Below are 27268 nucleotides of genomic sequence, written 5' to 3' on the forward strand. Positions count from 1 at the left end.
AGGTGTGAACTTCAGACCAGACCAGTGCAGCCCCAACGGCACGGACCCCTACAAGCCCAAGTGCCCCGAGATCGACCAGGCGCGGCAGGAGCCCGTGTTCCCTGAGTGGCTGACTGTCCTCCTGCTCTGCCTCTACCTGCTCTTCGCCAACATCCTGCTGCTCAACCTGCTCATTGCCATGTTCAAGTGAGTGCCACGTGCGGGGTGCACATCCCGCTGCCTGCCCCCCCACCCCAGGGTGGTGTGGATGGCATGGAGCCTGGGACCCAGGACCTGGCTCAGCCCGGGCTGACCTGGTGACTGTGGCATCCAACCTGGGCACTACTGCTGGGGGGCAGCCCACGGGCCCTGTGCTCAGAGACCATGGGCGGGGGTGCTGAAGTCTCACTCTTCCCAGCCCAGCAGAGGGAGGTGGATGAGGGGCAGCGATTTGGCTGAGGTCATCTCTGGTGGTGGAGGCGTGCATGTCACACTTGTTAAGAATCCTGTGAGGCAAGACAACCTGTCTTTGCTCTCCATATAAAGCAGGCGCACAGGGCCGGCCCTGACTGTGGTGCCCAGGAGGCCGGCCCTGTGGCTCAGGGCATCGCCACCCCCTCAGGCCCCTCCCGGCCTCTGCAGAAGAGCCCCTGGGGCCCGTGGCCAGTTTGGGCACTGTTTCTCCATCAGCTAGGGTGATGAGGTCACCACTTGCTGACTTACCGTGTGCTCTGAACAGTGAGACACCCTGCCCCGGTGCTGGGCTATGATAGACAGAGGCCAGAGGCCCGACGGGCAGCGGCTATGTCTCAGCCCTGCCCAGCCTCCCTCCCCACCTCCGAGGACCTCTGTTAGGGATCCGGGCCAGTTGACCTGTACCCGCACAAGACACAGGATGTGGAGAATGAGCATGTCGGCCTGTTGAAGACACTGTCCCTTCTGTTTGTCAGATTTAGGGAAATCAGACCCTTTTCGGGTCCAGTGCAGGACACCATCCATCTCCCAACACATGAAGGGTCTGTTTCGTTTTCTAGCGAGGTTTATGGGCTCTAAAATCTAGGTCTTCTTTCTTCATTCTCCTCTGGGCCCCCAGGGTGCTCAGCTGCCTTTCCTGTGTCCGGGTCGCCCTCCCTGGTGTGCCTTTGTGGGCCGTCAGGGCGCACACTCAGGCAGTGACACAGCTGTGCGTAACCCAGCTTGCGTGGCCCGTGCGCGCGGTAACCAGTGCTCCCCGCGCCCCGCAGCTACACCTTCCAGCAGGTGCAGGAGCACACGGACCAGATCTGGAAGTTCCAGCGCCACGACCTGATCGAGGAGTACCAGGGCAGGCCCCCCGCGCCGCCCCCCTTCATCCTCCTCAGCCACCTGCACCTCTTCATCAAGAGGGTCGTGCTGAAGATCCCTGCCAAGCGGCATAAGCAGTTCAGTAAGCTGTCCCGCCCTCGTCCCCAGAGCCGTGTCTGGGGTGCAGCTGGGATTGGGGGGCAGCTCCTCTGGGCATCCTGGAAGCTCAGGGTGGGGGAGGGGACATGCAGTCCACTCAGGCCCCCGGACTGCCCCAGCCCACTGGGGTTGGGCGTGGATGGGCTCTTCCGCCCCTCCCTGCGGGGCCCCCAGTGGGTCAGAGGCTCCCCTCCCCGGGCAGAGAACAAGCTAGAGAAGAACGAGGAGGCGGCCCTCCTGTCCTGGGAGATCTACCTGAAGGAGAACTACCTGCAGGAACAGCAGCTCCAGCAGAAGCAGAGGCCGGAGCAGAAGATCCAGGACGTCAGCGACAAGTACGGGGCCGGGGATCTCGGCAGGGCTGACGCTGCAGCCCTGTGGTCCCCGAAATGCCTGTCACTTTGTTGTGGAGCAGGAGGCTCTGGGAGAAAGTGGCTTAGAAACGCCGGGGGAAAAGACCAGGGTGTTTGGATGGATGCTTGGCTGTGGAAGTGTTCTTCCTATGAACACAGGCCCACTTGGGTGCAATTCCTACCTTGTAGCAAACTAAGACCAAAACCAGCAAACATTTCCCAAACCACAGTGTCCCCTCCTCCTTCCAAAGTCCCCACCGGTGCCCGGAGGCAGCGTCCCCTCCTCTGCCCAGAGGGCGCTCTGTCCTTCCTGAGTTTGTGACTGACAGCCTGTAGGCATATAGAGGTGAGGAACCAGGTGTGTGTGCTCTGCACACCTGCACCTCTGGTCTGGCCACACCCCTGGGCTGTCAGGTGGCCCTGTGAGCCTGGGGCATCGCTGGTGGCCCATCTTCCCCCTGGGCCACTAGGCGGTGCTCATTCTCTATGGAACCGTAGAGTGTTAATCCATTCAAATCAAGAGGAAGAGGCCTGAAACTAGAGCCAAAGGAGCCTGTGCTGCTGGATGTGATAAGCTGCCTGCCTGCAAAGGGCACCAGGCTCTCTCCACTCACGCCCAGACCCCTGGCCGGCCGCGGGACTCAGCTGTGTCCTCTTGCAGGGTGGACACCATGGTGCGCCTGCTGGAAACGGCACGTCTGAAGCAGTCGGGCGCCGTGGAGCAGAGACTGGCCTCCCTGGAGGAGCAGGTGGGCTCCAGGCTGGGACCTCTGTTTCTGGGCACGGTTCCGATGGCCCTTCTGGCCAAGCCCTGGGTGTCAGGTGGCTGCCTGGGGGAGAGGGGGTGGGGAGCAGGGCATCCTGTGTGAGGGCACCTATTGACCAATCTTGCTTTGAACATGCGTTCCAGGTGGCCCAGACAGCCACAGCATTGCACTGGATTGTGAAGGCCCTGAGGGACAGTGGCTTTGGCTCAGAAGAAGGTGTCCCCACTCTGGGTGAGTGGGTGGCTGTGCCAGCGGCTGGTCTCTACCCACCTGCGCTCTCTTGTGTCTGGGTGTCTGTGGAGTGGAGAGGAGCAGCCCCAGCACCTTGGGATGCTTGAACCACCCCACGGCTACATGAGCTGAGCATGGCCAAGTCCCAAGGCTTGACCAGGCTGGGGAATTCCAGAGGTAGCCTGGCCCAGGCCCCCTGACCTCCCCGTGTGCATCAGGTCCAGCAGACCTGAGACCCAGTCACTTTGACTGGGTGACAGACAGCACATCTTTGCTCCCAGATTTGCAGCTGGCCAAGAAATGGTCACGAGCAACCCTCCTGGGCTGTTGCTGGCCCCGAAGGAGCCGTCTGCCCTTTCATCCGGGCAGGCTTCTGGAAGGGCTTGTGCATCCTGCTGAATACTAAGAGCTCTGCTGGGAGCTGCCCCAGGCAACGGGGGCCTGAGCCCAGGCCTTGGTCCTCCTGGGCTGCAGTGATGGGAACCCTGGGGAGGGTGCTCTCTTTGGGGCTGACTTTCAAACTGGGCTCAGGGAGGTGGAGGTGGTCCGGAAGTTTGGGGGAAAGGACCTCAGAGGGTGGCCCTGTCCCTGTCTCCATTCCCAGCACCCCAGAAGGCCTCAGTGGGGCGGGACCCTGAGCTGGACAGCGGATCGAAGGCAGAGGACCCAGGTGACACCTACCACGTGAATGCCCGGCACCTGCTCTACCCGAGTTGCTCTGTCCTGAGATTCCCGGTGCCCAACGAGAAGGTGCCCTGGGAAGTGAGTGCCTGTCCTGGCCTCACCCACCAGGCTGCAGGGGCCCAGAGTCCTGGGGGGAGTGGTCTGGGCCCCAGGGTGGCTGAGCCCACCACAGCCCCGAAGGGCCACGAGGGACAGATGAAGAGGGAAGCGTGGTCCGTGAGACCCGAGGGGTGAAGCTGGGCCATGAACCTGGACACTGGGGCTGCTATCCACACAGGGCCCACTGCCCCGCTTGTCCTCAAGCCCCTGTCCCCAGAGAACAGCCCCATCCCCTTTCTGAATGCTGAGGAGGATGGAGGTGGAGAGTGAGAGGGAGCGAAGGAGGAGGCCTGGGGGTGTGCCCCCCACCCCAGGCCTTCTCTCTGGTTTTCCTGGCACATCCCGGGCTGTCACTCCTCCCCAGTCTCTGCCAGGGGACTCCTCCCTCTGGAGTCCAGCCCAGCCCAGCCCCCCTTCCTCCCGCCTGGGGAGACCCCCCTTGACCACGGCTGGCCCAGGTGTGTGTGTCCTTAGGTCAGCCCAGCTCGGACTTCCGTGTCCTCTGGGCCCTCCCAGGGCTCTGCAGTCAGCTGTCCTGGGTGATGGCCAGCCTGGGGTGGTGACCGTCTGAGTCCCTGTGTCCCGCAGACGGAGTTCCTCGTGTACAACCCGCCCTTCTACACGGCCGACAGGAAGGACAAGGACCTGGTGGACCCCGTGGGGGAGTGAGTACCCTGCTTCCTGCCTGGGTGGGCGCCCCATCCTCCCTGGGGGCTGGGACATGCTGGGAGGCATGTGGCTGGGGGCGCCTGTGCCTGGGGAGGAACCTCCGTGTGGACAAGGGGTCACTGTGGCCACTCTGCCTCCTGCTGTCTCTGTTGGGGATACGACCTCTCCTCTCCCTTCCAGTGCTCTGGAACCTCTGTCCAGGATCAGCTACAATGCGGTGGACGGACCACTGGACCGGCGCAGCTTCCATGGAGTCTATGCAGTGCGGGACGGGCTCCCTCTGTGAGTGTACCCTCCCCCCGCCCTTCTCCAGCCCTCCTCAGCCACCTCTGTGGTTTTCCTCCTGGGGTCAGGCTTCCTCTCCAGCAAAGCTGGTGTTTTTCTGATTTGTTGGTCAGTCTCTCAGTCATGTCCAACTCTTTGAGACCCCATGGACTGCAGCATGCCAGGCTTCCCTGTCCTTCATTATCTCCTGGAGTTTGCCCAAACTCATGTCCATTGAGTCACTGATGCCATGCAACCATCTCATCCTCTGCTTCCCTTCTCCTCCTTCCCTCGATCTTTCCCAGCATCAGGGTCTTTTCAAGCTCTTTGCATCAAGTGGCCAAAGTATTAGAGCTTCGGCTTCAGCATCAGTCCTTCCAATGAACTTTCAGGGTTGATTAAAATTTTTCTGATAAAAACAAAGTATGGAGGAAAGAAACATCAGCATAAAGTACTTTCTTACCAGCCCCGGAGGCCCACGCTTGGCAGTCTCCCTGGACACGTGTGGAGGGGTGGGGACTATGAGCTGGCCCTGCTGGCCTGGGTACTGTGCCCTGGTTCTCTGACACAACCTTTAGGACCTCCATTCCTGAGGTGTAGAAACAGGGTAAAACGTGGACCCCATTGTGAGAATAAAGCAGGGACAATGTTAAAGGGCTGCTGGGCTTACATTCCCAGGTCTGTGCTGTAGGGACGGTATGCCCCATTGCACAGGTGTGGAATCAACATAGAGATGAAAGGGGACCCGTGGCGTCAGGCCCAGCAGGCGCTTGGTGGATGCCTACTGTGTGCTGGCCTGGGGTCTGAGGGTCACTGGGGAGGCTGCACCACCAGGCCGGAGGCCGGGGACGGGATCAGTCAGCTGGGATTTGGAGACCCCATGGAGCAGGTGGTCGTTGAGGGTAACTGCCTGCGGAAGAGGTGGGTGGTGGGCCTCTGGGAATGTTCTGGAGCAGGGAGGGGTGACCACTGGGGTAGAAGCTGCGGGATGGGGTGGTAGAGATGAGTGGGGCAGGGAAACTGAGGTGACCAGGAGCGTCTCCAGCCCTGAACGGGGGAGGGGATGGGCGGGGGGATACGGTGTGCAGGAAGAGAGCAGGGCCGAGAGTCACAGACAGAGGAGGGGGCCGTCGATGCTCACAAGCGGCGGAGGCCCTCGGGCACGGCGCCAGAGTCAGTCAGGCGCTCTTTGGGGGGACGTCTGGGTGGGGCTGGTTTCTGCTCCCAGAGGCCCCTTTCCTCTCCAGCCCATCCCAAGGTAGCTGCCGCCCACCCTGGAGCCCCCGAGGGACAGGGTTTGCAGTGGACAGGCCCAGTGCATGACGCAGAGTCACCCCGCCTGGTCAAGGGGCCCATGGGCTCTGGGGTCTGGTCTGGGCCTCCTCCCTGGTCCTGTCCAGGGGAGCTACCTGGGCTCCAAAAACCCTGAGCCAGGGCAGCTTTGGGTAGAGCTGGCACACAGCCCCTGCAGAGCCCCTGCCTGCTGCCCTGGCTGGGGTCTCCAGCCACTGACAGTGGGCTGAGCTGACCCCTCTCTACCCAGGAACCCCATGGGTCGCACGGGACTGCGTGGCCGCGGGGACCTCAGCTACTTCGGCCCCAATCACACGCTGCAGCCTGTGCTCACCCGGTGAGTAGCCCCTGATGAGCACAGTGTCGCCCAGCACCCTACCCCATGGTGGGGCAGGGGATGAATGTGGGTGCCCCCAGGAGAGCCCAAACCCTTCTTCCGCACAGGCTGCCTCACTTCCCTGTGTGTCCCCTCCTTCAGAGGCCCCTTGGGGAGGACTTTGTCACTATGCAGACAAATAGCCATACCAGTTCACCCTTCACTTCCAGAGTGACAGAGCGGGAAGGAATGGGTCCCGGGCATGGGCTTCTTTAAGGCTTTCGGTAGAAAAATACTGTCCAACAAGGCTGACCCATTCTGGTCAGACTGGAGGTTATGGGAACAGATGGTTCCTCTCCCCTGGAGCAGGTGCTAGTGGCCTAGCAGGTGGCCTCCCAGGCGGGGGCAGGTGCAGGGGCAGGCTGACCCTTCCCCTCACATCCTTCTGCAGCTGGAGGCGGAGCCTGGATGGTGCCATCTGCAGGAAGAACGTCAAGAAGATGCTGGAGGTGCTGGTGGTGAAAAGTGGCCCCTCTGAGCACTGGATGTTGCCTGGGGTGAGGCCCCTGCTGTCCCAGGCCCTGCACTCGTTTGCATTCTCTGCCACCGACAGGTCACCAGCCACCAGTGGTCGCTGCCCTGGACAGCTTGGAAGCTGTCCCCATTCTGAATGACAAAGGCTGGTCCTTGCCTTAGAAGGACTGCTCTCTCCCGGCTCTTCATTTGGTGGTTGTGAAGATGGGTTCAGGCGCTCTTCGGAGCGTAAGCACTGACTGAGCACCTGCTGGGTCCAGGCACCAGGCTCAGGGCTGGGGCTGCCCCTGCAGAGCTCAGGGTTGGGGGGGCCATCTTGGACACGCACCTACCCTGGCCCTGGGGCCTGAGCTGAGCCCCGAGGGCAGGACAGTGTTGCTGGGGGCAGGGCAGGGCATACACGTGTCCTCAGCTCGGGGCAGCAGCCATTTGCAGGACTGATGGGCTCATGGTGACATAACTGGGACGTGTTCTGCTGGGCCTGTCCTGTCCAAGCAACCCAACCACTCGGATTCTGACCCGTCCATCTGCCTTTTGCTCTCCCAAACCCTGTCATTACTCTGGGGTCAGAACAGGCCGGTCCAGACAGGAGGACCGTGCACCCACAGGCCCCAGCCCAGTGTCCTGGTGCAGCTCTGAGGGGCCTCTCCCTTGAGTCTGCCCCTGGAGTCCAAAATCTACCCCAGCTCAGCACGAAGGTGCTGGGTTTTCCTGGCATCCACCCGGTGGGTCAGCAAGTTAATGAGTGTGCATGGGGCAGACCCCCTGAGGGTCTTCAGACCCCAGCCAGGATTCCAGGGCTCTGGATGGTCCGGCTCCTGCAGCCATAACCGCCGTGCCCTCCAGGTGAGGGAAGGTGAGCCCAGGCTGGGCCGTCTCCCTCCGAGGATTCTTCAGCACCCTTCAACCTCCCTCTCCAGTCTCTCTTGACATCTTCCGAGCAGTGTCCCCTGAGGGACAGCTGAAGTTCCCGCCACCCCAGGCAGTGCAGGGCAGGGAGTCTCCCAGGCTGGAGCAGTAGATGTGGTGTGGATGAGAGGCGCCCTAGACGGGTGCAGAGGGGAGTACAGGTGCAGGCCCATGTCCAGGGCAGGGTGCGTCAGGAGTGGCCAGGAGCCCAGCGCGCTGGAGCCGAGGCTGGAGGTGGGGTGGGCATGCGCACACACAAGACGCAGCCCTCTGGCTGGCGGCCAGGTGGCAGAGTTCAGAGCACTGGCTCCCTCACAGTGCCCAGTACCCCTCAAAGGCTGTGACACCTGGCCTCACGGGCTGATATGGACGGTGGGCTCTGGGCAATGTCACTCTGGCCCCGAGGCAGCTGCTGCCAGAGGCTCATCTGCCTGAGGCTCCAGGGGGCTGGCCTGCTGCCCATGCCGAGTGGGTGGCCAGAGGACACAGGTCCCAAACCGCCCTGCCCACCTGCCCCCACCTCCCTCTCTGCTCAGGGCTCCCGGGAGCCAGGAGAGATGCTGCCCCGGAAGCTAAAGCAGGTCCTGCGAAGAGAATTCTGGTCTTCCTTTGAGAGCCTCCTGACTCAGGGCATGGAGGTGAGGTGGCTCTTCCACTTTGTTCTCACCTGTGCGTCTGGGCCCCGGGGTGTGTGGCCGTGCTGGCTGCTGGGCAGGCTGCAGGAGCCGAGTGGGGAGCCTGCACCGAGCTCACTGCCCACAGCTCCTGGAGGGAGAACTGGGACCATGTGGCCTGGCTCTGGGCCCCTCGCCTTCCTTCCCTGTCTGGGCTTTCTCCCGAGATCAAGGAGGGCTCTTGGGCCAGGGCAGACCTGGTGTCTGGCTCACATTCACTCTCGCCCTGAGCACAGCTGGGCACAAACACATAACTTGCTTTTTCAGTGAATCTGCAAAAGCCGTAGTTTTAGGTCTGTATTTCCGAATCCACCGTGCTCTTTTTCACAACCACGGAGCATTCCGTGCCATGATTTATTTAAGCAGTCCTTCAAGTGCGTGTCTGAGTCATTGGTTCTGCCTCTGTTGTATCTCAGGGTGAAATAGGCAATTGCTGATATTTATGGCTTGACCTACAAACCCAGCAGTTCCGCGTGGTTTGTCCGCTGCAGCCCCTGAGGGAGCATCGCCGTCTCTCTTTTCTCTACTTAGTAAAAAACAATTAAACTTTATTTGTTGAGGTTAAATCTAAATAACACATATGAGCCTTTTTGAAGTGAGCAGTTCAGTGGCGTTTGGTGCATAGATAGTCTGGTGTGGTCCCCACCTCTGTCTAGCTCAAGAATGTGCTGTCACCCCCAAAAGGGAGCCCGTACCCTTGAGCAGTCACCCCCTCCAGCCCTGGTGCCCACGAGGCTGCCTTCTGTCTCTGTCGATTTGCCTGTTCTGGACATTTATTGTCGGTGGAATCATTTAGCGTGCGGCCTTCGGTATCTGGCTTCTTTCACTTAGCCTACTGTCTGGAGGTCCACCCGTCCTTTTTAATCCTTCCAAGCGCAGTCGAGGCAGGTCTGGATGCCAGGCCAAAGACCAAGAGGGTGACGAGCGAGGCCGTGGGCTCCTATGATGGGTCAGTCAAGTTGAAGGCTGTGCTGGGGGCAGAAGGACAAGGCAGGGAGAGGCCAGGTGGGGCTGGGGCATGGTGGACAGCTGTGCTCACAATGGCCCAGACCCAGAAAAGGCTTGGGGCCCTCCCTCTGGGAGAAAACCAGGGGATCGGAGGTCCATCACACCTTTGCTATCTCCCAGGTATACAAAGGATACATGGATGACCCCAGGAACACGGACAATGCCTGGATCGAGACGGTGGCCGTGAGCATCCACTTCCCAGACCAAAGTGATGTGGAGCTCAAGAGGCTGAACTCTGTATGTGGCCTGGGTTTCAGGCTTGGAGGAACAGGGGCTGGGGTCATTGGTGCTCTGGAGGGGCCCTGGGGCCTGCAGGGAGGGGTCTGAGGGGTTCCCTGGCCTGGGGCCAGAGCTGGTCAGGACCAGAGAAGGGGGCTGTGGGGTTTGAGTTGTACCAGAGGGTCCGTGGGGGCAACCAGGAGAGGCCAGAGGGCAGCAGCAGGTGGGTGGGGCAGAGGGGGACCCTGGGGCCTCCAGGCTCGTGCCCAGGTGAGGCTGGTTCATGCGCTCTTATGGGGATATCGTCCTGTGTACTTTGATCCCCCTACAGACCCCAAATCTGGAACTGGGCCAGGAAGTCCCAGGGAACAAAACCCAGGCCTTGTCTGCAGGACAGAAAACCGTAGAATAAGGCTGTACCCACCCACCCCCGACGCTTTTGAAAGTTTCCGGGGCTTCACAAGCATTTTCTGATTTGTGCCTGAAGGGGGTGATCTTAGCACCATTTAGGAGAAGTACAAAGGCAGCGGTCACTAGCCAGTCTGCAGCAGGGCTGGGAGCCAGGCCTTGGGGTCCCCACCACCCTCCTGCCATCTACAGGTTTGGGGTGTGGGGTGAGGGCAGGGCCGCTCGGGAGGGACTCAGGACTCACCTCTGTTTCCGCAGCATCTGCACTCCTGTGACGAGGGGATGGCCATTCGCTGGCAGGTGGTGGATGAGCGCATCTCCCTGTGTGACAACCACAAGGTCATCCTCCAGAAAGTGGCCGCCTTGTTCGGGGCCTACTACTGACTGGAGACGCAGCCTGTGTGGCCCTGTGGGGGCCGGCGGGGCTGGTCCATCTACGGCCCACTGGGAGTGTCTGCCCCTCATGGCCAGCTCATGAACTGGAGGCATTGGGGTACTCTGGGAGGAGAGTTGAGCAGGGCACAGGCAGGCTCCGGCCATGAGGCAGGGCCTCAGGGTCAAGGTGGCCACTGGAACTCCGCCAGCCAACACTGCCTCTCCCGAGCCTGCTGGTGGCCTGTGGATGCCCTCCTGGCCACATCCTCTGAGCAGCACGTCCACCACCAGCGGTGCATCTGCCCCAGGCCAGCGCTCCCTGGAGAGTCAGCGCTTCCTGTGGCCTCCTCCTCAGGCCCACGGCCCCAAGAGGGCCTCCACTGTGCCTGAACTCGGACCCTCACCTGGCCTGGGGCAGCCTGGGACTCCAGTTCCCATGTCAGGGCTGAGCCCCGTGGTGGGGCAGGAGGGCAAGCTCCCACCTCCTCCTGAGTTGCAGAGGTCTCTGCCCGTGTGCTGCTCCGGGTCCAGGCGGGGAGGACGCAGAAGCACCGGGGGTAGGACCTCTCCTGCACGTGGTGCCCCGTCCTCCCTCCTCCAGGGAGGAGTGGGTCATGGGTGTGGACTGAGGGGCCCCCAGGTTAGCATCAGTAACTCACAGACCGTCTGCAGCCTTGGGATGCTGTGCAAACCCCGCACCAAACCCGCCCTCCCCGCCAGCGTCACTGGTCCCTTGTTTGTCCCTCAGATGGAGTTGCAGACACGAGCAGTGGTGGGGGATTGTGTCTGAGTCACAAGACCTCTTCCAGCCAAAGCCAAGCTTCCCGGGGCCCAAGGGGATCTCCCGTGGACACCCTACAGCCCCCAGTCCAAACTCATGACTGCTCCTCCAATCAACAACCTTCCCAACACACACACACACACACACACACACACACACACACACACACACACACACACACACCCCTCCCTTCCCTCTTCTTCATTTTCCTAGGCCCCAGCTCCAGCCTCCAACCTGGGGCTCAGCCGCTCATGCCTTCCCCTGCCCCTACCCTGCAGGTGCTCAGGCACTGTGGGGTACTTGTTTGTTTGTTTTTTTTAAATCTAGAATTACAGATCCAGCCAAACTAGCGCTTAAGTGGCAGCACCAAATAAAGACATTTAAAACTCACAGAGAAAGTTACTCGCTCAGTCATGTCCGACTCTCTGTGACCCCATGGACTGTAACTCACTCTTCCTCTATCCATGGAATTCTCCAGGCAAGAATACGAGAGTGGGTGGCCATGCCCTTCTCCAGGGGATCTTTCCCCTCCCAGGGATCAAACCCGGGTCTCTCGCATTGCAGGCAGATTCTTTACTGTCTGAAACGTGCTTCTCATGCATCCTTTCCGAAAGAACTTGTCAAAGTAGAATTACAGAAAAGCGAAATGCACTGTCTTAGTTAGCTTGGGCAGCGTAACAGAGGACCACAGCCGGACCACTCACTTTCCCACAGTTCTAGAGGCTGGGAGTGGAGGTCAGGTGTGGGTAGGGTGGTTCCTGCTGAAGCCTCTGCCTCGGCTTGTCCCTGGCCGCCTCATTCCACCTCCTCATGTGGTCTTTCCTCGGAGTGTGCGGGGAACGAGGGGTCTCTAGTTCTCCTCTTACAGGGGCACTAATGCTGCTATGTCTGGGCCCCACCCTATGACTTCATTTAACCTTACTTCCTTAGAGGCCCTTGCTCCAAATACAGCCACATGGGATTGGAGCTTCAACATAGGGATTTGGGGAAGGGATACAAACAGGTGTCCAACACAAACAGGACACAAACATCTGGCTTCCCTGGTGGCTCAATGGTAAAGAATCTGCCTGCAGTGCAGGAGACGTGGGCTTGATCCCTGCGTCAGGAAGATCCCCTGGAGAAGGAAATGCTCACTCCAGTATTCCTGCCTGGGAAATGCCATAGGCGGAGGAGCCTGGTGGGCTGTAGTCCGTTGGGGTCACAAAAGAGTTAGATGTGAGTTAGCAACTAAACAACAACACAGACATTTAGTCTATCACACACACACACACACGTAATCAAAAGTGGGGTCTAGTTGCTCACTGCTCAAAAAACAATAAAGATGCCAGGTTGGTGGAAAGGAAAGTTTGTTTTACGCCGGGTTGGTGGAAAGGAAAGTTTGTTTTATTTTGGATGCTAGCAACAGGGGTGGGGGGAAGGGTGGACACCCGTCCAAAAGCTGACTTCCCCCACGTTACTGACAATCAGTGGCAAGAGCGTTTATGGACAGAGGGAGGGACTCCACACAGAAACAGCAGTCAGCTCTGACTGTCATCTGGTGATTGGTCTTCAGTGGTCTGAGCAGCGTCACCCTGATTGTCTCAAGTACATGAATCTTCAGTTCCAGGGTCGGCTTGTTCCCATTTCCTTGAGGCCAGTTCTTGGAACTGTGGCAGCTTATGTCATAGCTACACTCTGGTCATTATGCATCAATAGTTAACTTCTCCACCTGGTAGGGGTTTCAGTATCTTCAGGACAGCTCACAGGAGATGGCTCAGAATATTCTCTATAGCACTGGAGGAAGAATTAAAGGTCCTTGACTCAGCTTCCTGACTATTTTTGTTTTATCCCATTTGACTGTTTGCCTCTGCTTTTCTATTTTTTCACTTCTCTGATTAAACTTGTTCATGGCTAACGTTTTTCTACAGACAAAAGGCAGGCAGAGAACATGAGAGGGAAGGACCTGTTTCACACATAGACTGAGCTCTATGGAAGCAAAGAAACTACTAAATGTAGGGCTAAGTTTTACCACTGTTGAGGCATAATGTAAAAAGAAACTTTAATGATCATTCGTGCAGAAATCCCAGCTTGTGTCCCTGGGAGCTGGCAGAGGAATGAACGCAGCCAATACAAGTAGAGATAAGATCTCCTCTTGTCACAGGAAGAAACAGATGCTGACCATCACAGTTCTGGGGGAAGGACGCAGGCAGGGAGACCTGCAAATGTATATCACAGCCCAGGTAACCTCCAGAGGATGGAGAGAAAGGAATAACATCAAACCACCAGAGGAACCAAGCAGAAACTTAGTCAAAGAGAGAAAATAGCAGTAGAAGATGCCTCACATGGAATAAGATGGCAGGAAATAATCAAAACGTATTAGCAATTATGACACACACAAAGTGGGAGTCTCATATGGGGATAAAAGATAACAAGAAATTTCTCTTCTTTTCTGTATATTTTCCTCTATCACCCCAAAGAGACATGTTTTAGCTGACAATAGTAGGGAGTCAGCCTACCAAACAGTCTCAAAGAAAAGGTGTGGGGGCAGGTCCAGCAGAGGACAGAACTTAAGGTCTGAGTTTGTCCTTCTAAGAACAAATGGGAATTTGAGCAGGAAAAAGTACCAATCCATTAAGAAGGCAGCAGTTTTGTGAACTGCTATCCATCTTCCCAGGTGACTCAGTGGTAAAGACCCCGCCTGCCAATGTAGGAGAAGTGGGTTCAATCCCTGGGTCAGGAAGATCCCCTGGAGAGGGAAATGGCAACCCACTCCAGGATTCTTACCTGGGGAACCCATGTACAGAGGAGGCAGGCAGGCTATAGTCCATGGGGTCACAAGAGTCAAGACTCAACTGAACACAAACTTCCATCTAGCATCATATCTTTTAAAATATGAAATGCAAAACTGATAGAAATTCCAGGAGAAATGGGCAAACTCACAGTAATGTTTAAGATTTTTCTTTTAGAAATCAAGGAGCTAACAAAAAATAGGGCAAAATTTGAATAACGCAATCAACAGGATTGAGGTCATTCTATGCAGTGTTTGTGAGCATGTTTATCTAAATATTGTGAAACTGTTAGTTGCTCAGTCATGTCTGACTCTTTTCGACCACGTGGACTGTAGCTTGCCAGGCTCCTCTGTCCATGGAATTCTCCAGGCAAGAATACTGGAGTGGATAGCCATTCGCTTCTCCAGGGGATCTTTCTGATATAGCGATTGAACCCAGGTGTCCTGCATTGCAGGCAGATTCTTTACTATCTGAGCCACCAGGAAAGCCTCTTACCTACATATTACATGTGCTTCAGTTCAGTTCAGTTCAGTTCAGTTGTTCAGTCGTGTCCGACTCTTTGCGACCCCATGAATCATAGCACGCCAGGCCTCCCTGTCCATCACCAACCCCCGGAGTTCACTCAAACTCATGTCCATCAAGTCGGTGATGCCATCCAGCCATCTCGTCCTCTGTCGTCCCCTTCTCCTCCTGCCCTCAATCCCTCCCAGCATCAGAATCTTTTCCAATGAGTCAACTGTTCGCATGAGGTAGCCAAAGTACTGGAGTTTCAGCTTCAGCATCGGTCCTTCCAATGAACACCCAGGACTGATCTCCTTTAGGATGGACTGGTTGGATCTCCTTGCAGTCCAAGGGACTCTCAAGAGTCTTCTCCAACACCACAGTTCAAAAGCATCAACTCTTTGGCGTTCAGCTTTCTTCACAGTCCAACTCTCACATCCATACATGACCATTGGAAAAACCATAGCCTTGACTAGATGGACCTTTGTTGGCAAAGTAATATCTCTGCTTTTTTCAATATGCTATCTCGGTTGGTCATAACTTTTCTTCCAAGGAGTAAGTGTCTTTTAATTTCATGGCTGCAATCACCATCTGCAGTGATTTTGGAGCCCCCCAAAATAAAGTCTGCCACTGTTTCCACTGTTTCCCCATCTATTTCCCATGAAGTGATGGGACCAGATGCCATGATCTTCATTTTCTGAATGTTGAGCTTTAAGCCAACTTTTTCACTCTCCTCTTTCACTGTCATCAAGAGGCTTTTTAGCTCCTCTTCACTTTCTGCCCTAAGGGTGGTGTGTATTTATAAATACATGTGCATATTAATATATAAATACGTGTTATACATGTACATTCGGTCTCACTTCCACCCATATTTGTCTATCTATAGATTGTGTGCAATATATTTATTTGGGTACAGTATGTATAATACATGTTTGTATAATAAAGGATGTATAATATGCACATCTATGTACGCACGTTATATGGTGTGTGGGTGATTGTGTACCCACCCCAAAAACAAGGTCCAGAGGTGACACGTGGTTCTCAGACACGGAATATTCACAGCAGTGAGCGTCCATCACACCACCAAGGGGGTCTCAGCAACTTCCCAAGGCAGCTCCGTCACTGCAGCCACACTCCACCCCCAGCACCGGAAGAGCACTGTTAAGAGGCGGCCACGCACCGGAAGAGGACAGGAGATACCTCAGTGCGCCCAGGTGTCTGCCTGGGACGTGAGTGGCTGACTGGTCCCCTGACCGGCTGGGAGGGAGCCCAAGTGGTGTCCAGGGCAGGACACTGGCCCCCACCCCCGCCCTCAGCCCCTCGTGGGTGGGGGGCTTCTGTCCTTACTCTGGATCCTGTTTCCTGGGCAAGAGGGCCAACGGGGAGGGGCCGCGTCTCCAGGGGCAGGGCAGTCGCTGGCCCCGGGTTTCCGGTCAGCACTAGTTCCAGGGCACCCCACTGCCCAGGATTCAGAGCGAAGGAGACCTGCGGGCTGAGTGCCACTTAGGGAATGCCCAGAGCGGGGGGCTGTGCGTGCTTCCACGCCCTCCACCTCGGCAGAGACCCGCACCGGGGCAGCTAGAACAAGACAGTGAGAGGGTCCCAGTCACAGCCTCAGGGATGTGGCTGGAAGTTTCAGAAAGGAACAGTTAAGACCTTAGATGCACTTATTTGAAAATCAAGAGTGAAAGTAAATTATCTGAGTTTATGGCTCAAAAAGCTCAAAAAATAGCTACAGAATCAACAGAGGCTCAGGGGCTCAGACAGGGGCTCAGACAGGGACTAAATCAGATGTAACCAAAGAGGGAAAAATTAAGAATTGGCGTGGTGAATATATTCAAAACTCAACTCTTGAAGAAGAGCAACAAAATCAACCGAACTTGGACAAGAGGAAGAGTGAGAGACCAGGGGAGTGGGTGTGTGTACTGGTGCGGGGCAGGAGAGACTGCCGTGGAATTCCCAGATCTACTGGATAGGCTGTAGGTGGGGGGTGCTGCTCAGGCCCAGAAATCCAGGAATTCCGGGAGATCCAGGAATCTGGGGGGCTTAGAAGGAGCTGAGAATGGCCCAAGCTGCTGAGGATAGTTTTACCATTGGCAGTCCCTCCATGGAGGCTCTTTGCAAGCTCAGGCCCTGCCTGTGTGGTTCTGGGCAGCGGGTTTTGCTGGGGGTCCTAGGTTTTCTCTCTTTGAGTGGTTCCAGCCCCTGCCCATGAGCAGGCTGCAGTCAGCAGTGTGCTGCAAGCCAAGGGTTCTGGCTTAGGGTTCCCCCAGCTGGGAGAGGGCAGGAACTGGGACCAGCAGGGGTCAGAGTGGAGGCCAGGGTTGCTGAGTGTGGAGGTGGGCACAGTGGATGGGAAGGTGGGAAAGCAAGGTGTCAGCACACACTAAGCCAGCTGGCCGCACCCCAGAAGGGCCCATCCCAGGCTGCTCTGAGGCCTCTGCCTGGGGAGGCAGCGTCTGGACCTTGGGATGTTTGTTCATCCCAGCACTGTGGCTGCAGCTCCTCCCGGCTCATCCCCAGGGAGACACACTCAGCCCTCACTAGCAAAACAACCTGCCAAACGGGGAAGCAATTAACCAGTGGGAGCCTCGTGTTTTGTCCCTTGGGTCAGGAGGCCTGGATTCTGGGTGGATAAATGGGTGAGATAATCGACCTGGAGCCCAATTAGTTATGAGGGTGGCTACAGTGAGTGGGCGCACCACGTGGCCAGGATGGCATCGGAAGGCTGCTGGTGTTTCTGAGAGCAGACTTGTGGTCCAGAGTGGACAGTGAGCCAGGCTCTCACAGGGCCCTGTGGCCTGGGCCTGGCTGGCTGCCATCAACTCCTGCAGGGACTCTGATGTCATCATCCAGTGAGGTTCCAGCCCATGAAGACCAGGAGGACAGCATCATGCCCTAAATGGGTCCATCCACCCATCCATCCATTGCTGTGTTCACCACCCACATGTGTGACCACCTGTGAACACACACACATAGCCAGCACATCCCTGCTTTCTTTTACTGAGGAATTACATGCCCTCAGTTACCTGCACACATCTGAAGCCTAGCAGCTTGGAGGGTTTTTCACTGATGTTGATGACCAGCACTCAGATCACGACACAGAACACCCAGGCCCAGAACCCCCCTCGAGCCCCTTCCCCTTCCCGCCTGCCACCGAGGCGTGTTGCCTATTCTGGAACTTTCCATAAAGAGAAGTCACAGAGGGAACCCTGAGTGTTTGGCCCTTCCCCTACTGCATAATAATGTCAGGATGTATCCACACCCACTCTGTAGTTTTGGGTGGTAATCACACTGATTTGTTTAACTTAAATATTTAACATATTCATAATTTGGGGGCTCCTCTCTTCAATCTACTATATAATAAAAACATTGCCGCAGTTTCATAGCTCATCTTACTTTAATCTCTTAAAAGACACTTGACAGAAAGATTTGAGGGGCTCCTACACATGTAGACATCCACTGCATGGCCACTACACGGCCAGGGGAGAACATGCCCTCAGGACTCCCACCCTACTCGGGAGGTCACTTGACGTGACCCCTGGGGACTGTGATGAGAAATGATAGTTGATACCACACCCTAAAGCAACTAATGACAGAGCAGAGTCCCACCTAAGAGTTAACTACACAGAGAAAATGGGCTCATAAAATACTCAGTCCAAAAGAAGGTAGGAAAAGAGGAAAAGGGGACAGAGCTGAGGGGCAAATGGGGCAGAAATGGGACAGACGGGAGCTCATCACCCCGAGGGTGTGTGTGGCCAGAGCCAGGATGTCACCTACACCACCACTTAGTGTGACCCCATTTCCCACTGTGCCCAGGTCTATTCCAGGACCCCACATTCCATTCATTGCTATTTTTCCTTAGTCTTTTCCATTTTGCAACAGTGAGTCAGTCTTTTCTCATCTTTTATCATCTTTCCATTTTGGAACTGATCAGTCACTTTGTAAAATGCCTTTCAATTTGGGTGTGTCTGGTGTGTTCTTATGACTGGAAAGAGATTGTGCCTTTTTGGCAAGAAAACCACAGAAGTGATGCTGCGTCTTTCTCAGTCTATGCATCAGGATCTACATGATGCCAGCCTGTCTTGTTACTGATGATATTAACCTTAGTCACATACATGAGGTAGTTTCTGCTGTGTTTCTTCACTGTAAATCTATTATTTCTCCCTTCTCAGTTCATAAATATATTGAGGATGATACTTTGATTCTATGGAAATCTTTAAGGAAACTAAATATAAAGACATAGGAGGGAGGAGGGATAAATTGGGAGATTAGGATAAAATAGGTAACTATGCAGATATACACTATAATATATAAAATAGATAACTCATAAGAACCTGCGGTACAGCACAGGTTGTTGTTCAGTCGCTCAGTCACTTCCAACTCTTTGTTACCCCATGGACTGCAGCATGCCAGGCTTTCCTGTCCTTCACCATCTCCTGGAGCTCACTCAAACTCAGATCCATTGAGTTGGTGATGCATTCCAAATTTCTTATCCTCTGTCATCCCCTCAGCACATTTAGTTACCTATTTTATCCTAATCTCCCAATTTAATCAGCACAGGGAACTCTACTCAATTCTCTGCCATGGCCTATACAGGAAAAGAATTCTTAAAAAAAAAAAGACATAAGTATATGTATAACTGATTCACTTTGCTTGTATACTTGAAACCAACACAGCATTGTAAATCAACCACACTCCAATAAATTTTTTTTAAAAAAAGACACAGAAAGTTAAAAGCAAAAAGAGTGGAGGAAGGTAACTCATCTTTTGATGTTAATCCATCAAAAAAGAGAGTTGGAGTGGCTACTAATGCCAGAAAAGTAGAATTAAGGGCAAAGAATCTGGGGATAAGGAGGCTCTTTTCATAATGATAAAGTGGTCAATTAATCAAGAGGACATACTAATCTGAATATAAAGCTTCAAAATGCATGAAACAAAAACCTGATAGAACTTCAAGGAGTAACAGACAGATCTCAGGAACCTCAGTACACCTCTCTCAGTTATTAAGTAGCAAGTAGATGGAAAATAAGTTCAGTTCAGTTCAGTCACTCAGTCGTGTCCAACTCTTTGTGACCCCATGAATCGCAGCACGCCAGGCCTCCCTGTCCATCACCAACCCCCGGAGTTCACTCAGACTTGCGTTCATCAAGTCAGTGATGCCATCCAGCCATCTCATCCTCTGTCGTCCCCTTCTCCTCCTGCTCCCAATCCCTCCCAGCATCAGAGTCTTTTCCAATGAGTCAACTCTTCACATGAGGTGGCCAAAGTACTGGAGTTTCAGCTTCAGCATCGGTCCTTCCAAAGAAATCCCAGGGCTGATCTCCTTCAGAATGGACTGGTTGGATTTCCTTGCAGTCCAAGGGACTCTCAAGAGTCTTCTCCAACACCACAGTTCAAAAGCATCAATTCTTCAGCGCTCAACCTTTGTCACAGTCCAACTCTCACATCCATACATGACCACAGGAAAAACCATAGCCTTGACTAGATGGAACTTTGTTGGCAAAGTAATGTCTCTACTTTTGAATATGCTATCTAGGTTGGTTGTAACTTTTCTTCCAAGGAGTAAGCGTCTTAATTTCATGGCTGCAATCACCATCTGCAGTGATTTTGGAGCTCCCCCCCAAAAAAAAGTCTGCCACTGTTTCTACTGTTTCCCCATCTATTTCCCATGAAATGATGGGACCAGATGCCATGATCTTTGTTTTCTGAATGTTGAGCTTTCAGCCAACTTTTTCACTCTCCTCTTTCACTTTCATCAAGAGGCTTTTTAGTTCCTCTTCACTTTCTGCCATAAGGGTGGGGTCATCTGCATATCTGAGGTGATTGATATTTCTCCCGGCAATCTTGATTCCAGCTTGTGTTTCTTCCAGTCCAGCGTTTCTCATGATGTACTCTGCATTTAAGTTAAATAAGCAGGGTGACAATATACAACCTTGACATACTCCTTTTCCTATTTGGAACCAGTCTGTTGTTCCATGTCCAGCTCTAACTGTTGCTTCCTGACCTGCATACAGATTTCTCAAGAGGTAGGTTAGGTGGTCTGGTATTCCCATCTCTTTCAGAATTCTCCACAGTTTATTGTGAACCACACAGTCAAAGGCTTTGGCATAGTCAATAAAGCAGAAATAGATGTTTTTCTGGAACTCTCTTGCTTTTTTGATGATCCAGCGGATGTTGGCAATTTGATCTCTGGTTCCTCTGCCTTTTCTAAAACCAGCTTGAACATCAGGAAGTTCACGGTTCACGTATTGCTGAAGTCTGGCTTGGAGAATTTTGAGCATTACTTTACTAGCATGTGAGATGAGTGCAATTGTGCGGTAGTTTGAGCATTCTTTGGCATTGCCTTTCTTTGGGATTGGAATGAAAACTGCCTTTTTCCAGTCCTGTGGCCACTGCTGAGTTTTCCAACTTTGCTGGCATATTGAGTGCAGCACTTTCACAGCATCATCTTTCAGGATTTGAAATAGCTCCACTGGAATTCCATCACCTCCACTAGCTTTGTTCATAGTGATGCTTTCTAAGGCCCACTTGACTTCACATTCCAGGATGTCTGGCTCTAGATGAGTGATCACACCATCGTGAGTATCTGGGTCGTGAAGATCTTTTTTGTACAGTTCTTCTGTGTATTCTTGCCACCTCTTCTTAATATCTTCTGCTTCTGTTAGGAAAATAAGTAATCACTAGTAATTGAAGGAAGCTTCCTTATACTGATAAGGACAGCTACAAAACCCTACAGTCAACATTATTCTTAATGGTGAAAGATTGAATGTTCCCCCCTAGGGTCCAGAGGAACAAGATATCTGCTCTTACTCCTCCTTTTCATTACTGAACTAGGGCTCTAGCCAGTGCAATTAGGCATGAAAATGAAGTAAAAGACATTCAGACTGGGAGAAAACTGTAATACTCTTTTTACTTATAGATAACACAATTGTGTTAATGTATGCAGAAAATCTTTAGGTGTCTACTAAAAGGGTGTCTACTCATTAGTTCTAGTAACTAATAAGTGAGTTTAGTAAAATCCAGATCAGTATGCAAGTGCCAATTTTATTTCTATATATTAGCTTTTAACAAAGATACATTGAACTTAAAATACCATTTACAATAACATTAAAAAATTAGATAAATCTGACAAAAGATGTGTGAAACCAAAAACTACAAAACACATATGAAAGAAATAAAAGAAGCTCTAAATGAGAAGATATACCATGTTCATAGAATGGAATACTCAATATTGTCAAGATGTTAATTCTCTTAAACTGATCTGTAGATGCAATGCAATCCCAAACAAAATCCCACTAAACTCTTTTGGTAGAATTTGTCAAGCTGATTCTAAAATTCATGAGGCAAAGCAAAGGGTCCTGGATGACCAAAAGAACTTTAGGAAAAAACAAAGTTAGAAGATTTATATTACTTGGCTTCAAGAATTACTGTAAAGCTTCAGTAATGAAGACAGCTTGGAACATTTGCATAAAAATAGACAAATAGACCAACTGAATATAGAAAGTACAGAATAGACTCATACAAATACAGACCTCTGATTTTCAACAAAGATGCAGAGATAATTCAGTAGAAAAGGGATCATTAAAAAAAAAAAAACAGTCCTGGAAAACTAGACATCTATTTGTACAAAAAATAAACTTCAAATCGTATCTCACACCAAATGTAAAATGTAAGTGCAATATGTAAGATTTGTTACTTATTATACCAGAAGGATGAGCCATAAAAATGAAAACACTGATACATTGAACTTCATCAGAATTAAAAATTTCTCTTTGAAAAACTTTTAACAAAGTGAAAAGACAATCCACAGAATCAGAGGAATATATACAAATCACATGTCTGGTAAAGGATTTGTATCCAGAATATATAAGGAATTCTCAAAACTCAACAATAAGAAAACAACTCAATTAAAAGAGGGTATAAGATTTGAACAAAACACTTCCTTAAAGAAGATAGACCGCAAACAAACAGATAAAGACATTCAAGTTCTGAGTGAAATACAAATTAAAACCACAATGAAATGTACTCCTACACACTTATTAGAATCTCTAAAATTAAAAACAGTGACCAACCAAGTCCTGGTGCTGCTCTGGAGCATACACAGAACAGGAATGTTAAATTGTACAATCACTTTGGCAGTTTCTTAGAAGTTAAACATAAGCCACCATGAGAGCCAGCCAATCCATTCCTAGATATTTATCTGAGAAATCAAGAGTATTTGCCCAAACAAAGATTGTACACAATGTTCATATCAGCTCTGGTTGTAATAGCAGACAACTGGAAACAACCCAGATCTCCACAAGCAGGTGAGTGGATATACAAACTGTGGAACACTCATGCAATGCCTCATTACTCAGCACTAAAAGGAATAACCATTGATAAACGCACCAGCGCCGGGTGAACCCAAAGTAATCACTCTGAGTGAGAGAAGCTAGACAAAACGTACATATCTGTGATTCCACTTATATAAATCACAGGAAATGCAAACCGATCTAGTGACAGTGGGTCTGCGCTTGCCTGGTGGTGGGCATCAGAGGGCATGGATTGAAAAGGTGGAACTTTGAAGGATTTTGTGGTGATGGTTTCACGGGTGTATACAAACGTCAAAACATCAAATTTGAATATGTGTTTGATCGTATAACAATTACACCACAATCAAGTTGTCATTTAAAAAAAAAAAAACCCTAAGAATGGCTCAGGTCGAGTTTAAAAGGTTCTGTCCCCACATTCCCTACGCTCCTCGGAATGCCCATGCAAGGGCCCTAAGACGCCGGATGGAGGGGTGGGAGTGGGGATATGGGGGGTAGGCAGGAAGAGACTCAGGGGGACGGAGACCTAACCCCATTAACGCTTTGGCTGCCGCTGGCACCAGACCTGAGAGGGAGGCTCAGCAGGGTCTTCGCACTGACCCAAGGGTCTCCAGTCTCCCTGCTGGCACCTCCATTCCCCATCACCTTATCCCTTCCATCGCCTTCATGGTCCCCAACGTGGGGGCCAGGGGCAGGATTGGACTTGGGTAGGGGCGGGGCTCTATCACCCCCAAGGCCCCGCCCACATCCTAAGAGACACACTCCCATCTAAAATCCTGCTCCCAGGTCCGTTCCACGCCTTCCCACAGGCCCCGCCCCCAGGCCCCGCCCCGTGCAGCCTCTACGGCCCCTCCCAAGGCTCCGCCCCTCGTCTTTACGACTCGCGTTGTCCAGGCCGCGTCCTGCACACAGGCTCCGCCTATGCCCCGCCCCTAAGTCTCAAGCCCTGCGTCGTTCAGGCCCCGCCCCGTACCACAGCTCCGCCCCCAGACCCCGCCCAGGCCCGCCCCGCCCCGCCTCTCGCCCGCAGGCACCGCCCCACGAGCTCAGGCCGAGCCGCGTGTCTCCCGAGCGGCCGCGGACGTGGGCTCAGGCCTCGGGATAGCGGCCGCTCTCGGGCGTGGCGCCGGGTCGGGCTCCGAGCGGCAGGGATCCTCAAGCACAGCAGTCTCCTGTCGCGGCGGCGCAGGTAAAGGCCCCGCCCTACCCCAGAGCGTGGACACCCTGCCCCCGTCCATCCTCCTCCCTGGAATCCCGGGGGTCCCTAGGATCTGGGGCCCCGGGGTCCCTATTTCCGATATCCGGGGTCCCCGGGGCCCGAGCCCCGCCTGCCCAGGCCCCGCGCGGCCCCGCAACTCCACGCCCAGCGCGGGCCGCGCGCCCAGGGCTTGGCTTTTCTCTTTTCTTATTTTCTCTTTTTCAAACATAATTGAAATAAAAGGCGCCCGTGCGGGTAGTCGTTCCCAATAGGACCGACAGAGAAGAGCTTTAATATTAATAATTGTCAAAGGAATTGTCACGATTAGCAAAGTGCTGAGCTTCTGACAGCAGCCTAGCCCCAAGGCGATGAGACTGCCCGCCTGGTTTCAGGCGCCGCCAACCATCACCCCTACATTCCAGTTTCTTAAGAAAACCCTGCAGCCCCAGTCTTCCTGCTTTCCAGCCTTGAGCTGCTAGAAAGGGGTGGACTCCCTTTACCCGGTGCCGTCCAAGCCATTGACCCCCCAGGGTGTGCGGTGGGTGTGTCCAGGGCAGGGTGGAGGCAGTAAATCACAGAGACCCCCTCTGGTCAAGAGTGTCTGGAAGTCAGAGTGTGCCCTCAGGTCCCCAGCCAAACCACGGCCAGCAGTGCTGACCGCTCCTCTCTTTTAGAGCCAAAAGAGGACACCGGGCATGTGAGGGAGGAGAGTTCACATCTACGCGATGGTCCTTGCGCAGCGACGACCAGGCCGTGGGGCAGCATGTAACCTGCAGCCCTGAGTGACAGCAGCATCCTGTCTGTACCCAGATGGTCAGCATGGGCCCAACGGGCAGACAAAGCCCCTCCTCCCTGCCGGTCCCTGCAGGAGGGCCCTGCCTGCTCCTGCTCTTCTGCCTGAGGCTAGGTGCCTCTTGCCCACAAAACTGCCAGTGCCCTGACCACGCGGGGGCGGTGGCTGTCCACTGCAGCGCGAGGGGCCTGCAGGAGGTCCCCAAGGACATCCCCGCAGACACTGTGCTCCTGAAGCTCAATGCCAACAAGATCGCCCGCATCCCCAATGGGGCCTTCCAGCATCTGCACCAGCTGAGAGAGCTGGACCTGTCGCAGAACGCCATCGAGACCATCGGCCCTGCCGCCTTCTCAGGCCTAGCCGGGGGCCTGCGGCTGCTGGACCTATCTCACAACCGCCTCCGGAGGATCCCCAAGGACGCACTGGGCAAGCTTAGCGCCAAGATCCGCCTGGCGCACAACCCGCTGCACTGCGAGTGTGCCCTGCAAGAGGCCCTGTGGGAGCTGAAGCTGGACCCCGACTCAGTGGACGAGATCGCCTGCCACACCTCGGTGCAGGAGGAGTACGTGGGGAAGCCACTGATCCAGGCCCTCGACTCTGGCGTCAGCTTCTGCAGCGTCCACCACAAGACCACTGATGTGGCCATGCTGGTCACCATGTTCGGCTGGTTCGCCATGGTGATCACCTACGTTGTGTACTACGTGCGACAGAACCAGGAGGATGCCAGGAGGCACCTGGAGTACCTCAAGTCCCTGCCCAGCACCCCTGTGTCCAAGGACCCCACCAGCCCTGCGCCCTAGTGCCCACCTGCTTCCCTCTGCTGCCATGGCAGATGGGACTGGCTCTGCCCCTGGTGTCCCTCAGGGAGCTGGTGACGTGGCTGCTTCTGCCCAGTGCTCCACTCTCACAGAGCATTTTCCTTCAGGTCCAGCAGTTTATCCATCTGACCCACTGATGGATGGGGAAACGGGCTCAGAGAAATGGGAGGTCTGGGGCAGGAAGTGGTCCATTCAGGACGTAAAGCCAGACAGTCCATCTGATGTGTTCCTTCCACTCTGGGAGCCTGTCCCACGGGGTGCCCATAGGGTGGACAAGCATTCAGGGACAAAAGAGTGCCTGCCCGTGAGTGAGGCTCCCCAAGGAGGTGGGGTGCAGCTCGTCAGCTGAAGCTACAGGTCATCTACACTGTGGAGCTGGTTCGCCTCTGCTTTCCCAGTATGTCCCAGACGCATCTGACCACAGGCTCCCTGCAGAGCCAAGTGGTAGAGAGCAGGTTTTTCTAGAGAGGTAAGTGGAACGTGTAACCTTTGAACAATTCTTGTTTATTCTCAGAGTGTTTGTTAAGAGTAACACGTACCAAATTTCAGTCTAGCGAGAAGGAAAAAAAAAAAATCAAAACCCCAGAAAATAATTAAACCACGGAGAGAACCTGAGACTGATCCAGTGAGGCTCATGGGAAGCCGTGTCAGCAGCCAGACAAGGGTAGCCCTGCCCGACTCCCGCCCCTCGGGCTGTGTCCCACCAGGAAGCCCATCATCGGGTCGCCACGTGCCTTGCTTTTCTATTCACCGAGGCAGCTCCTTTCCAGTGGTCGAGAGCCAAAGGGAGGACCAACGTCTGATGCTTCAAGGCGGGCTGCTTCCTCTCTCCAGGAGCAGGAGCTCTCTCTCTCCTTCTCAGCTTTGCTGCCGGGAATCTCAGAGCGACTTTACTGCTCGGTTTTCCTGTCTAATTCATGTTCAGGGTAGACCTTACCTCCACCTACGTACCCCAACTGTGTCTTTCCAGTTTTATTTTTTAACAGCCTTTTTGTATGAGTGTTTATATTTTAAACTACTTCAGATATTTCGAGGGGGAGCAAACTAGGGGTACACTGCTCATGGACCTGAGGTATAAAGGACAGGAGGGGCAAAGGTCTGTACTGGGAAAGCGTCGCATGACCGGCCACGGGAAGCACATTTATGCGCGGATGCAGAGACGCAGTGCCTGCAGCTGAGGGACCAGAAGCGGCAGCAGAAACCTGAAAAGCACATCTGAGCAAGATCATGACTTTTCAGTCGTGGCGTTAAAGAGAAAATGACCAGCAGATGCCAACCCTCATCCACGCCCCAGTGCCCCGCCTGCCTTGCTGGGGGCACAGAGAGCACCCTGTGAACAGGGGGCTCCGTGCTGAGCGTGGGGTGGGCACCTCTCTGCCCGCTGCCCGCTAGGGTGCGGGGGTGGAGGGCAGGGCTCAGACGATGCTCTGAATGACCCCAGTCCTCAGGAAACTGATGGCCTGCCCACCCTTCCAGTGACCGCTAAAGCCGGGCAGCCAGCCTGGGTGCCAGTCCACTTGTGGGACAGACACCATGGGTGTAGGTGAGTGTGGGCTGACTGACAGGGGGACACAGGCTCCGTGGGTGAGTCGGGCCCTCTCTCGTATCCATCCCGGGGTGCACACAGCAGGGAGGGGGCCTGCCACACAAGGAGCTCGTCACCCCACAGGTTTGTGGATGTGACCCTGAGTCCCTGGGTCAGGGGGAGAGAGGGAATTGAGGCCTGGATGGAGGTGGGGACAGACGCTAGGGTCCTGCTGCCTTGGCTCAGGTCCTGCAGGGGCCAGTCAGCCTGGGCACCTCCAGGGCCTCTCCTCGCTGCTCTTACCCGGAATCAGCCCAGAGCTTCATGCCCCCAGCTGCTCTTCCGGG

General features: G+C 54.2%; 2 protein-coding genes and 1 non-coding gene across 8 annotated transcripts in view; all 3 read left to right on the forward strand.

Annotated features, from left to right (window-relative positions):
• TRPM2 (transient receptor potential cation channel subfamily M member 2) overlaps positions 1–11351 on the forward strand; it is a 40638-nt gene extending 29287 nt beyond the window's left edge. For 2 of the 6 annotated variants that reach the window (XM_068981574.1, XM_068981656.1), the window contains exons 20-32: positions 3–186; positions 1224–1405; positions 1625–1757; positions 2437–2524; positions 2686–2773; positions 3378–3535; positions 4145–4221; positions 4406–4507; positions 6033–6119; positions 6550–6655; positions 8078–8179; positions 9344–9460; positions 10109–11351. In XM_068981574.1, coding sequence (XP_068837675.1) covers positions 3–186; positions 1224–1405; positions 1625–1757; positions 2437–2524; positions 2686–2773; positions 3378–3535; positions 4145–4221; positions 4406–4507; positions 6033–6119; positions 6550–6655; positions 8078–8179; positions 9344–9460; positions 10109–10234 — 1550 coding nt within the window. In that variant the 3' untranslated portion in view covers positions 10235–11351. Of the gene's footprint in view, positions 1–2; positions 187–1223; positions 1758–2436; positions 2525–2685; positions 2774–3377; positions 3536–4144; positions 4222–4405; positions 4508–6032; positions 6120–6549; positions 6656–8077; positions 8180–9343; positions 9461–10108 lie in introns of those variants that run through there. The other 4 variants (XM_068981915.1, XM_068981538.1, XM_068981740.1 and 1 more) reach the window with 3 other exon arrangements.
• LOC138093864 (Z6 small nucleolar RNA) lies at positions 8077–8117 on the forward strand. The gene has a single exon (XR_011146164.1). It is a non-coding gene; the product is annotated as a Z6 small nucleolar RNA (small nucleolar RNA).
• A 13227-nt stretch (positions 11352–24578) lies between the features above and the next one.
• Positions 24579–25378, forward strand: LRRC3 (leucine rich repeat containing 3). The gene has a single exon (XM_068969263.1). The coding sequence runs from the start codon at positions 24596–24598 to the stop codon at positions 25376–25378; it is 783 nt and encodes a 260-aa protein (XP_068825364.1). The 5' UTR covers positions 24579–24595.
• The last annotated feature ends 1890 nt before the right edge of the window (positions 25379–27268 follow it).

The sequence above is a fragment of the Capricornis sumatraensis genome, chromosome 1 (genome assembly GCF_032405125.1).
Source record: "Capricornis sumatraensis isolate serow.1 chromosome 1, serow.2, whole genome shotgun sequence".
Classification (NCBI taxonomy): domain Eukaryota; kingdom Metazoa; phylum Chordata; class Mammalia; order Artiodactyla; family Bovidae; genus Capricornis; species Capricornis sumatraensis.